This window comes from Microtus ochrogaster, linkage group LG8 (genome assembly GCF_000317375.1).
Source record: "Microtus ochrogaster isolate Prairie Vole_2 linkage group LG8, MicOch1.0, whole genome shotgun sequence".
Lineage (NCBI taxonomy): Eukaryota > Metazoa > Chordata > Mammalia > Rodentia > Cricetidae > Microtus > Microtus ochrogaster.
In genome coordinates this window covers 12,827,931-12,840,345 of record NC_022033.1, presented here as the reverse complement: position 1 = coordinate 12,840,345, position 12,415 = coordinate 12,827,931, and the positions used below count along the sequence as shown (strand labels likewise).

General features: G+C 47.6%; 1 protein-coding gene across 2 annotated transcripts in view; it reads left to right on the top strand.

Moving 5' to 3' along the window:
- Eya2 (EYA transcriptional coactivator and phosphatase 2) overlaps nt 1-12,415 on the top strand; it is a 154,634-nt gene that overhangs the window by 53,790 nt on the left and 88,429 nt on the right. Inside the window, exon 2 of one of the 2 annotated variants that reach the window (XM_005362877.3) lies at nt 11,800-11,921. In XM_005362877.3, coding sequence (XP_005362934.1) covers nt 11,810-11,921 — 112 coding nt within the window. In that variant the 5' untranslated portion in view covers nt 11,800-11,809. Of the gene's footprint in view, nt 1-11,799; nt 11,922-12,415 lie in introns of those variants that run through there. The other variant, XM_026787031.1, reaches the window with a different exon arrangement.

Below are 12,415 nucleotides of genomic sequence, written 5' to 3'. Positions count from 1 at the left end.
TGTAGCAGATGGCAAGTCTGGGACTCTGTAGGTTAGGGAATAGATTTTATTGTAAGGTGGGACCTGGGTTCAAAGCCTCATCTATTCTGTGTGTGTGTGTGTGTGTGTGTGTGTGTGTGTGTGTGTGTGTGCACACGCGTGTGCACATGGGTACCTGTGTGTTATATGTGTGCAGGTGCGCGCACCTGTGTCATGCACACACAGAGGTCAGAGAAGCATGCTAGTTGCTCTGCTCTATCAGGTTCCCTCCTCCTTTTTCCTTTGAATCAGGGTCTCTCCATGAGCCTGGAAGTCGGCTGAAAGAAAATTCCAGCAATCCACATGCCTCTGTCTCCCACAGAATCAGGGGTTACAAGCTCGCAGGACCACACCTGGCTTTTTACATGGGTGCTGGGCTCTGAACTCAGATCGTCCTGCTTACACAGGATGCCCCAAAGCTCAACCCATTCTCCTGCACGCTGTGGCTCAGAGTTCACACCTTGGAACCTGACTGAGAGTGAAGTGAGTCCCGGTTCTCTCGCTAAGAGGCCAGGTCACTGTGAACTTTAGTGGCGTCATCTCTGCCTGCTTCACAGGATGGCACAAGCTGACGGTAGCCAAGAGTCCTTGGCCCCAGAGTGGACACTCTTTAGGTGGAAGATGTATTAACTTCTGTCTTCTTTAAAATGAGAACATAGCCAGGAGAAGCTATTCAAATCCGTCAAGACACTGAAGAGGTCTGCCTTCCTCCTCCTCCTCCTCCTCCTCTGCCCCAGTAAGTCACTAACAAAACCACAGCTCACAAAACACAAACTCACCGTGCAGAACCACAGCAGAACAGAAAACACTTAGCAAGCAGGAATGACTCACGAGTTGCCAGTGCCCGGGCTTGGCTCAGACCTGAACCTGGGTTTATCACTTATTAGGAAACGTGGGGCAGGTACTTTCATCCCCCAGGGTCACTGGAAGCATTGGAGGAAACAGATCCGGGCAATTGCCTGGCATGTGCAGGTGCTTGCCATGTAAGAGCTGTGACAGAATGTTGAGTTTTCTGACTTTGCAAACTCCCAGAGCTCGTATGGAGGATCAGCCCATCTGTCTGCATGGGAAGCTGGAGCTGGAGTGGGCAGCAGGAAAGGTCAGTTGTCCATCAGAAGGATCGCGGTCTCTAACACTCCTACCGCCGAGTCTGGATATGCCGCCGCTGGCTTGTTTGAACTGCTGCAGAGCTGTTGGTGTTTGAGATGTTGCATTGCCTGGCAGGGAATCAGACTCAGTCAATGGTGCTTATTATTCCTTTTAAATTTTCTCTTTCTTTCTCTCTTAAAATGTGTGTGTCTGCCTGTCTCTTTCTGTGTGTGCCTCTGTCTGTCTCTGTCTCTGTCTCTCTCTCTGTGTGTGTGTGTGTGTGTGTGTGTGTGTGTGTGTGTGTGTGTGTGTTTTCTGTCAAGGAGCTTGGGTAGAGGTCAGAGGACAACCTTAAGAGTTGGTCCTCACCTCCACCTTGTTGGAAATAGGCCTCTTGCTCACTGCTTCACGCCCCAGGCTAGCTGGCACAGAAGCTTCTGCTGTCTCTGCCCCCAGTGGGGACATAGGAGCCCTGGGATTAGAGATATATCCAATTTTATGTGGACTCTGGAGATTTGAACTTAGGCCCTCACGCTTCTGTGGCAGGTACTTTCCCCACTGCACCATCTCAGCAGCCCCTTTCTTTACTGCTTTATACCCTGTGTTTGAATTTTAGGTCCTGAGTTGTCTAGCAGAGACTCAGCTAGCTGTCTTGATCCCTATTTTGAGCCAGTTCTCGGGAAATAAACCTGGAAAGAGCACACTTACCTTATTATAATTTATATTATTATATTTGACAAATTATACCTTGATCGATAGATTCTTTGGCAGAATATATGTGTTCCCCTAAGTCTATTGCCGTGGTTTTTATTTTAAAGTTTGTCTGGAATTGCTCCAGCTTTCCTCGTGTTTATATCATGTGGGTTTTCCCAATTATTATTTTTTTTTTTGCTTGGGATTTGCTATTCCATTGGTTTCTCTTGCAATGTTTCCAGGTTATCTTGTTTTATCTTTCAAAGTGATCTCATACAAAGCATGTCAGTTTTAAAAGTCTGATTTGATAATCTCTGTTGTTGCTGTTACTTTAATTGGGAGCATATGTCAAAGGACACGTGTGGAGGACAGAGAACAACTTTGTGGGTTTTCTCCACCCCTTTACATGCATCAAGGGGATTGAGCTCAGGTCAGCAGGCTTGCGCTGTCAGGCAGCAGGAGACTTTACCCCCTGAGCCATCCCACCAGCCCAAACGTTGTCTTGTAACCAGAAGGTTTATTCTGTTTGTATTAATACTATTATAAGAGAATGTAAATGGTTGCATTCCTTTTCATTCTTTAAGTGATTACTGTAAAAATCGTAATATGGGCCCCTGAAGGCTGTTGATGTCAATAATTAGCACATGTGCCTAGACAGGCCAGACGGAGTGTGTTTGCCCTTGTATGTCGCTGGGCATCCTCACTGAGTTGTCATGCTTCCACACGGCATTTTGTACCGTAGGTCTGCTGATGGCAAAAGCACAACTCTTGCTTCATTTGCATTTGATTTTCACTCTTGAGCTATATGAGTATGTGTACGTACGGATGCATCCACTTGTCTGTGCACATGGGAGATCGGGGCTTGGCCTTGGTCATCTTTGTTCTTTGAGACTGGATCTCTCACTGAACCTGGAGCTTTTTGTTTGGGCTACACTGGCTGCCAAGGAAGTCCCTGAAGTTTGCCTTGTCCCTGCACCCCACTTTCTTACTTCTGGCACTCTTCTTACTTCTGGCTTTTTACACAGTGCTGGAGTCTGGGCTCAGTTCCTCATGCTCACACACTGCCGGGGTCTGGGCTCAGTACCTCATGTTCACACAGTGCTGGAGTCTGGGCCCAGTCCCTCATGCTCACACAGTACACAGTGCTGGAGCTGAGCTCAGTCCCTCATGTTTGTACAGTGCTGGAGTCTGGGCTCAGTCCCTCATGGTCACACAGTGCTGGAGTCCGGGTTCAGTCCCTCATGTTCACACACTGAGCACTCTGCCCACTAAGAAAGCTCCCAGACCCTCATCTTCATTTTTTAAAGAGTTTTCTTTTTCTTTGCCGGCATGGAATTCTATATTGAGATACAGACCCAGTCATAAGTCTTTATTCTCTTTAGAGAATATGCTTTGATTATTCTATCATTTTTAAAAATATCTTTTATCCCTCCTGCCCTAAGTTAGGGATGAGCAGCTGGACTGTGCCAAGCCCAGGGATGATCAGCTCTGTGCCCTACATGGTTTTACAGAACTTCTTAATCCTTAATCCATCTCTGACAGTCTTATGTCGGTTTCCCTAAAACACTGTGTTTTACTTCTTCCTTCTCCAGCCCTCCTGTGGCTCCCGTAACATGTATGTTAGCTCTTTTACCATGAGTAGCCTTGGTTCTGTCCTTTGTCAAAACCTGTATCCAAATAAATAAATAAATAAATAAATAAAACTAGGAAGTGCTTTAGGACGCTTCACAGATCAACTATATGACAATGTAAAAAAAATAAAAAATAAAAAAAATAAAAACCTGTATCCCAGTTTCCTTGAGCCGCATCTCCTGACTGGCACTTCAGCCCACTGATCTTTTCCACCGCCGCGTCCTCTCCGTGGTTCTGCTGAGCTCTGCATTGTGTTCTCAATCTCGCTCTAAAGTTTCCACTTGACTTTTGTTGACATCATCCTTGAGTTTAAGTAGCATCTTTTCTTCTTCAGCCCACTCCTACCTTGTTTTCCATTGCTGGGAGGCCCATTGTGGCTCTGATCTCTGGTTCTCATGGGGTTTGTTTGGCTTTTGGTCTTGGGTTCTGACCCTTTGGTCGTATCTCTATACACATCTGGTCATTGTTTTGTTTTTATTTGTTTGTTTGTTTGTTTGTTTATTGTGTTTGAAAACAATGCAGAAACTCCGGGAGATTACATCCTCCTTAGAGGAGACGCTTTTCTCCTGGCAGGCTCTGATGGCAGAGGCAATCCTTCATCCAATGTGGGATTAAGATGTGACACGGTGCAGTCTCTGTTTGTCTTGCTCTTACTCCAAGTTAGGGATCAGTGAAATCCTGGAGTATTTGTTTCATCTGTGCATGGCGGGAGCGGTGCATGCATGCATCTGTGTGCATCTGTGTGTATCTCTGTGCAGAGTCCACAGAAGGACCGAGTGCTCTGCTCTGCCCCTGTCCACTGTCTTCCCTTGTGACAAGGTCTCTCACTAAACCTAGACCTAGGCTGGCACCCGCCAAGCCCTCGCAACCCTGTTTCTGCCCCCGCATACTGGTGAGGTGACAGATGCCCATGTAGCCACATCCAGGTGTTTTACATGGGTGCTGAAGATTTGAACTCAGGTCTTAATGGCTTATTTGGCAAACACTCTTATCTTCTAAGCTGCCTTCCCAACCCCACAAGCCTAGGGTACTGATTAAGGCTCCCCATCTTTGAGGGGTAACTCTCTCCTTGACTTCTTGCTAAGGAACCCCTTTCTGCTTGAATTCTCTCCTGTTCCCTCCCAGCTTTTCAGCAATTCTCCCGGAAGCAACACCATCCACAATCTCCAGCTGCACTCTGAGCTCTCACACTGTCTACGACTTCTTCCTCTTGTGTCTGAGCTGCCCTAGCGACATTTGTCTCAACAGCCCAGTGAGACAGGAGAACACTAAGGCGTCATGTTGCTATTGCTCATGACTTGGTAGGTGTCTTGAGAGAAAAGAAGGTAAGGCTAGACTTAACTCTGACCACCCTCACTCTCAAAGACCCTGGGTCCTCAAGCCTGGCCTTCCTTGTCTTCGGATGTCTCAAAATATTCTTCCTAGCTGGGAGATGGTGGTGCACACCTTTAATCTCAGCACTCAGGAGGCAGAGGCAGGCAGATCTCTGTGAGTTCAAGGCCAGCCTGATCTACAGAGTGAGTTCCAAGACAGGCTCCAAAGCTACAGAGAAATTCTGTCTCAAAAAAAAAACAAAAACAAAACATAAAACATTCTTCCTAGTGTTGGTTTTTATTGTGATTGAGAAAGCTAGCTTGAAGTTCAAGTTATGCTCTATAGCATCAACACCGAGCTGGCTGCATGAATGTCTGTGTGTGCCTGGTGCCCGCAAAGGTTAGAAGAGAGAGTTACAGCCTCTGGAACTGGAGTTACAGATGCAGGTAAAATATCCATACACATAGAATAAAATTTAAAATACACCTTTTTAATGAAGAAAACAGGCAATTCCAAGTATGCAGAACTAAGGATGCAACCTATGATGGACACTTACCTGGCCTGTGCAAGGCCCTGCTTCCCATCAATGGAGGGAAGTTGTCATTTTAAGCTAGGAGTATTGGCACCTTCCTGTAATCAAAGCCCTCTGGAGGTGGAAGCAGGAGGGTCAGGGTCCCCTTCAGCTCTGCAGTGCTTTCTAAGCCAGGCTGGACTGTATAAGACCCTGCCCCAAAGAAAGGGGCAGAGGGAGAAAAGAGAAAGAAATCTACAACAGAATAGGAGACTAATATAAGCATCATTGACATGTTAACCAAAAAAAAAACCCTAAACAACAACAACAAAGAAAAGCTATAATATTAACGCTGAACAAGAATAAAGGAAATGGATATGCGCTTCTCCCCAGCATGCCATCGATATGAGAGATGAGAATGCTGCTTCCTGCCCATCAGTGTGTGGGGTGGAGCTCTGGGAAGGTCCAAGCATGTTCATCAGACTGCCCCTCTATGCTTAGAAGCAATTCTTCATTTCAGAGCTGCCTGGCTCTGTGGCTGTGAGGGGGAGGTGAGGCTGACCACGTAGCAGTGTGTCGCAGACCAGGTGCCTCATCTCCTTGGGGACCAAGCCTTCCAGCACCAGCCTTTCTGGAGAATGCCTTGTATGGAAACCACAACACAAATGTAACATCAGGCTGTGAAACTGGAAGTCTGTGTGTGGCTAGTGGGAGTCTTAAAAAGCATGGGAATTATAAGGAGCAGGCTGTTAATGTTTGATCAACATTAACATGTCAGTTAATGTTCAGTTCACATGGAAATCTTGCTCGATGTGTGGGATGTGTGTGTGTGTGTGCGCGCGCGCGCGCGCGCACACGCGCGCAGTTCAAGGATACATGGATCCAGGGCTGAGAGATGGCTCAGTCAGTAAAGCTCTTGCCTCACAAGCATGAGGACTTGAGTTCTAACCCTAGAACCCACCCTGGCATTGCACAGTTGTGATCCCATCACTAGAAAGGTGGGGCTCACTGGCCAACCAACCAGCCTAGGTGACAAGCCAAAGTCTCAGGCCAAGAAGACCCTGTCTCAAACCCATTCAAGATTCTCCCCTGATACTACACACACACGTACAAAAGACAGGTATATGCAAATTATAGATAGATGTAGATAGATAGATAGATAGATAGATAGATAGATAGATAGATAGATAGATCTTAAATGAATAGCCAGATGTTCATTGCAATATCGTCTGGAATGGGTGAAAGATGGTAGCTATCTGGATGCCCCCACCAGGGAAGTGCACTTGTGGCTACGAGCGAGGCTTCCACCTAGCAATGCATGTGTTTGAACGTCATATTGCAGATTGAAGATAAAAGTCTAACAAGCAGGACTGGAGAGATGGCTCAGGCTGTTAAGAGCACTTCACTGTTCTTCCAGAGGTCCTGAGTTCAATTCCCAGTAACCACAGGGTGGCTCACAGCCATCTGTAATGGATTCCTTCTGGTGTGCATGAAGACAGAGCACTCATAAACATAAAATTCATGAATAAATAAATCTTCAGACAAAAAGCCTAACAAGCATGAAAATTAGAGCAGGTGCCATCCATAAGACGGCATAATGACTATATTTACATATGCTCTATAACGACCACATTTACATATTTGATACACTAGAGATTAGAGTCATTGTCTAGAGCCCAGTGAGAAATGAAGCAAGAGGGGAAAGGTCTGATCCAATCAAAAGATGCTGGCTACTAAGTATAGATGTGTTCCTTTTGTTTTTTAAATTGACACAGAATTTTGTGTAGCACAAGCTGTTCTCGAGCTCACTGTGTGTGTGTGTGTGTGTGTGTACACTGTGTGCACACGCCATGCCCAACTTTTTACGTGGTGCTGGGATTTGAATTCGGGTCCTCATGCACAGGGGACAGTTTACCTTCCCAGCTTCCTGTTTCTCCCCTTCCCTTTCTCCCTTCTTCCCTCCAGCAGGTGCTAATGGGGTAACAGGATAACAGGATACTGTGGGGTCCTGTGGGGAAAACAGAATTGATTTCCAAGCCACTGACAGCTTAGGTGGGAGAGCACATAAAATCCACCAAAGCTTTAATCACTTCCATTCTGTCCCATAGCAGAGACTCCAGGATGAAAACCCAGCAGAGTGTAAAGTCAGTAAGGGCCGTTCGGATATGAGGAAGCTCTTAGGAGTGCCAGCAGGGCTATGTAAATTCCCCAAGTCATGTGACAGAGACTGGACGTGTCTCTCTGCTGTCTGTTCTGAAAATATATATTCCCAGACTCTCCAGTGCAAACGACTGTGGGGACCGGAAAGAAGTGTAAATAAGAAAAGAAGGGGGCCGAGGCGATGGGCTGAGAATCAAACATGGCACGGCCTGCGGCAAACGCCAGTCCTGTGTCTTGACCAGCAAAGCCATGGGGCTATTCCCTCATTTCCAAGAGAAGGCAAGCGCCTAGGTTGTTGTGCAGTGTTGTCTTATTAAGCCCTTCCGACTATTTCTACAAGTTTTAAGTACCAGGAAGAAAGCAATCCGTGCCGTTTTAAAACTGGGATTGGCAGTTTAGCCGCCCCGACTAAACATGGCATGATAGCCATGCTCAGCGAGATGACATCTGGGGACCAAGGCTTTTACATCATCTGTCTTTTAAAATTGTTATCCCCTGACCCCCTGGAAAAGGAAGGAAATAGTGGGGGGGGGGATTCTGCGTAAATTTCTGTCACCTACAATCAGGTGACAGGTTCAAAGTCTTGCTGCAAAGGGCGCAATCCACCACGCAGGGCTGAAGGAAGCAGCCACCCAAACCTCCACCCTGCAGTGCCTGTGGAAATTTGGGAACAAGGAATTGGATACTTAGGATTCCTGTGTATGTGGGAACAACAGGACCAATAACTAGCTGTTTGTGTAAAGTCCCAAGTGCCCATTGATTTGTGTGGGAATCTCTCGCCAGTTTAAAAGCTTTATATAAAGCATTTTGGGCTGAGGGGCATGGTTTTGTGGGTAGGGTGCCTGTTGGAAGAGCACAAGGACCTGAGTTCAAATCCCCCTCACCTACATCAAAAGCTGGGCACCGTGGTGCACAGCTATAACTCCAATGTCTGGGAGAGGAGACTGGAGGAGGATCTGGGGGTTTATTGTCCAGCTGGACCAGCCATATAGTCAGCTGTAGACTCAGTGAGATGCTGTCCGGAGAAATTAAGGTAGAGACATGACTGAGGGAAAGACATCCCAACATCAATCTATACTTCCTACATGCAGTTGTTTGGGTGAATATACCCTCATGCGCAAGTGTGCACATACACACATCTACCATACACTTTCAAAAACTTGCCTCCGGCACACAAAAGTAGATAGTAAACTAATAGAACAATCGTGTAGCCACAACCTTGCTTGTAGACTAAATCACAGTTGACAGACTTTTGTTGTGGAATATTATTTTAACTGGGCAAAGATGTGTTACGTTTATTTATGCTGTGAAATATTAAAGCTGTGTTACATTTGTTTACACCCCCCCCCGTTTGTTTAACAATGTAAGAATGTGTGTTTCATTTGTTGCACCTTGCCTGCCTAAGGCACCTGATTGGTCTAATAAAGAGCTAAATGGCCAATTGGAAGGCTAGGCAGGGCTGGGAGGCACAGAGAATAAACAGGAAGAGGGATCTAGAAGAAGAGGATGAGGGGAAAGGAGAGGGACACGCCTGGGACAAGAAGCCTGGTGGCTGCCAGCCAAACACAAGAAGCAGTGAAAGTAAGATATATAGAAGAAAAGAAAAGTAGAAAAACCCCAAGGCAAAAGGAAGCTAAAGAGAAACAGGTTAGTTTAAGTTAAGAGAGCTATCCAGAAACAGCCTAAGCCAGGCTGAGCATTCACAACTGTAAGAAGTCTCCATGTCGTGATCTGGGAGCTGGTTAATGACCCAAAAGAAAAAGCCTGGTACAAACTTTTCTCTTCCAGACATTAAATATCTTCACCTTTGGGGAGCCACCCACAGTCTTTGTCTGGACTCTTCCCTGAGGTTGTAGTGTAATAGTAACCATGGTCGTGACAGTAGGTTATAATGTGTTGGAATTTTGCTCGTGGACACTGACATTTTGGTTTTCTATCGTATTGACTTGTTGGGGGGAATGGTATTCTTTTGGCTTTTTTTAATCCTTTAAAAATGTAACAACCTGGACTGGGGCATGACTCAATAGTAGAGTGCTTGCCTTACATTGCAAGGCCCTGGGTCCAATCTCTATCGCTGCAAAGAAAGAAACAGGAAAAAAATGAGAGCTAGTCTTAGTTCACAGGTTAGAGTAGGAGACAGGCTGAGTTGGCCTGGGGTCGAGGTTCTTGTTCAGGAAAAAAACCCTGAACTGGCATAACAAGTCATGCTGATCCAGCTGAACTCCCAGGCTCTACTTCCCAGCTTAGAGCCCTAGCTAGCTAGTCCTTCCTCCTGAGATCACGGTCTATCATTCCCATCCACAGTACTGGTCTTGTTTGTTTGCTTGATTGGTTTTAGATCTTTAAAAATATGTGCATTTGTATGTACTGGTGTTTAAGAGGCCGGAGACAGTCAGATCCTAGAACTGATTGTTGGTCCAAAACCTACTGATGTGGTGTTTAGCACCAAGCCTGGGTCCTCAACGAGAGCGGTACACCCTTCCAACCCCTCAACGAGAGCGGTACACCCTGCCAACCCTCAACAAGAGTGGTACACCCTGCCAACCCCTCAATGAGAGCGGTACACCCTCCCAACCCCTCAACAAGAGCACTATACCCACCCTGCCAACCCCTCAACAGGAGCGGTACACCCTCCCAACCCCTCAACAGGAGCGGTACACCCTCCCAACCCCTCAACGAGAGCGGTACACCCTCCCAACCCCTCAACGAGAGCGGTACACCCTCCCAACCCCTCAACGAGAGCGGTACACCCTGCCAACCCTCAACGAGAGCGGTACACCCTGCCAACCCTCAACGAGAGTGGTACACCCTCCCAACCCCTCAACGAGAGCGGTACACCCTCCCAACCCCTCAACAAGAGCACTATACCCACCCTGCCAACCCCTCAACAGGAGCGGTACACCCTACCAACCCCTCAACAAGAGCAGTACACCCCCCCAACCCCTGAGCCTTCTCTCCGGCCACGCTGTTCCCCTTTGATCTCATGTATCTTAACACTGTACAACCCTGACTTGTGTGTTTGGGGCTTAGTAGATTCTGCCTCTTTGCTGGACTCTGTTCGTCTATCACCACACTACATGGGCTGCCACTCAGTCCTCTGAGCATGCTCTGTCAAGGCCCCGTCTTGTGGGACACATGGGCACTTGGGTGGCTGCCCCAAGCTCACCCCTTCTATATCTTGCCTCCTAATCTGCACCATGGTCTTTTCAGGCAGGCATTTTTATGGTCTCAGTCTCTTAGACTTACTCAAGTTAGCAAATATCAGAACTAGGGAGAGTTGAACCCGCAGTGTTTCTGGGGTGGACCTGGTCCACTAGGTATAGTGGACCACCCATCAGAGCAGCATTAACTGGCCATGCCCAGGGCGGCCTCAGCTTAAGAAAGGCTCAGTAAGTGTTGCTTCTCCCTGACTAATAGTGGCACTCTCTAGTGAGTATCATGAGTTGAAGTCTAGGCCATTGATGGCTGCCCCGCACGCTGTGAGCTTTAGCTGGCAGCCCTGCTTTCCAGACACAGCTCCTGGGCACCTGGAGCAGATACAGTTACAGTGCCAGTGTGGGCCCGTGTGGGATGCTTCAGGGAAAAGTTAAGAAACCCCATGTTTCCATGTGTTCCACACACACACTCCCACCCCAAGCCCTGTGACGTGTCAAAATCTAGAGCAATTCCAGCCTCAGGGCTTGCTGTCTTGGAAGGGTAGCTGCTCTGGGCTATGGGTCACACCACCTAGAGGTGCTCAGGTCCTAGGGGAGGAACTCACGCAAGTGCCTGCTCTCTAGCCCTCTCTCGACTTTTCATTTTGCAGCTGTATCTCACAAAGTAGGCCAGACTGGCCTTGAACTCGCTCTGTAGCCCAGGCTGGTAATGAACATGGGATTCTTCTACCTGGGCATCCCACATAGCTGGGACTACAGAGCTGTGATGCCAGGGCCCATCCTAGAGGCACCTGTGAAATACTGAGACTGTCCTCTGTGTCCTTCACCTGTGTGAACAGCACACTGCCCGCTTTTCTACCGTAGCCACAGCCAACTCCGAGTGCCCTCCCCAGCCCCTCTAGTCTCTGAAAGTTGAAATACCAGTCCTTTCCTCCCCTGTCCTCCCTTCCTCCCCTGGGGTGTCTCCCCAGTCCGAGGGCAATCCAGAACAGAGACCAAAACACAATACTTCTAATGGGAAAGCTCAGAGCGCGGGAGGGGGCGTTTTCATGGAATGGGGATGCGCTCCAGGGGCAAGCGCTTCATTTCCGTATAATATGGAATCTATTAGAAGGTTGGGAATAGGAAATCAGCTTTTAATATTTACATTCTTAGGGAAAGAAAGATGATTCATTAGCGAAGATGCATAATTCTGAATAAATCCCATTCCCCTTTGTCTCCACTCAGGTACAAGGCAATGTTAGAAGTGGTGATCTCACCCAGCCTTGCAGCAAGCAGTGACTGCAAGGAATCCCTGACGTGGTGGAGCGAAGGCAACGCTGCCCTGGGGGCTCTGAGTGACAGAGAAGGTAGGCTTCTGCGGAAACTTGACTGGGCAAGTTCAAAGGGCCTTGCTCATTTGTGACAGATGGCGGTCCCCATGGTACCAGTCCCAGAACCTGACACCCACACTGATGGTTCTAGAACAGAAGTGCACATGGATCACAGTCTTGTCAGTCATTCAAGCGACAGGTATACGTGGTCATGTTCTAAGCTGCCCTTCTTGGTCTCTGGTTCCAAGAAATCCTGACATTTGCTATGAAGGATTGTCGCCTTGGGTGCATTCTAGCCCTACCTAAGGCATGACCTGTTGGGTCTCTGCCTCGGTTCCCCAGATCCCTCCTGCCATCACCTCCTCCCGGCAGGTGTCAGGTTCACAGGATTCTGTGCCCAAGACGAGACGCTGTCTGCCTGTTGCTTTCAGGTTGGGTTGAAGTCAAGGAAGCAGAAGACAGTTAAAGCTGTTTAGAAAATTATTGGCAAACGATGCTGCCAGACTAGTTTTCTCTAGAACAATCTGAGC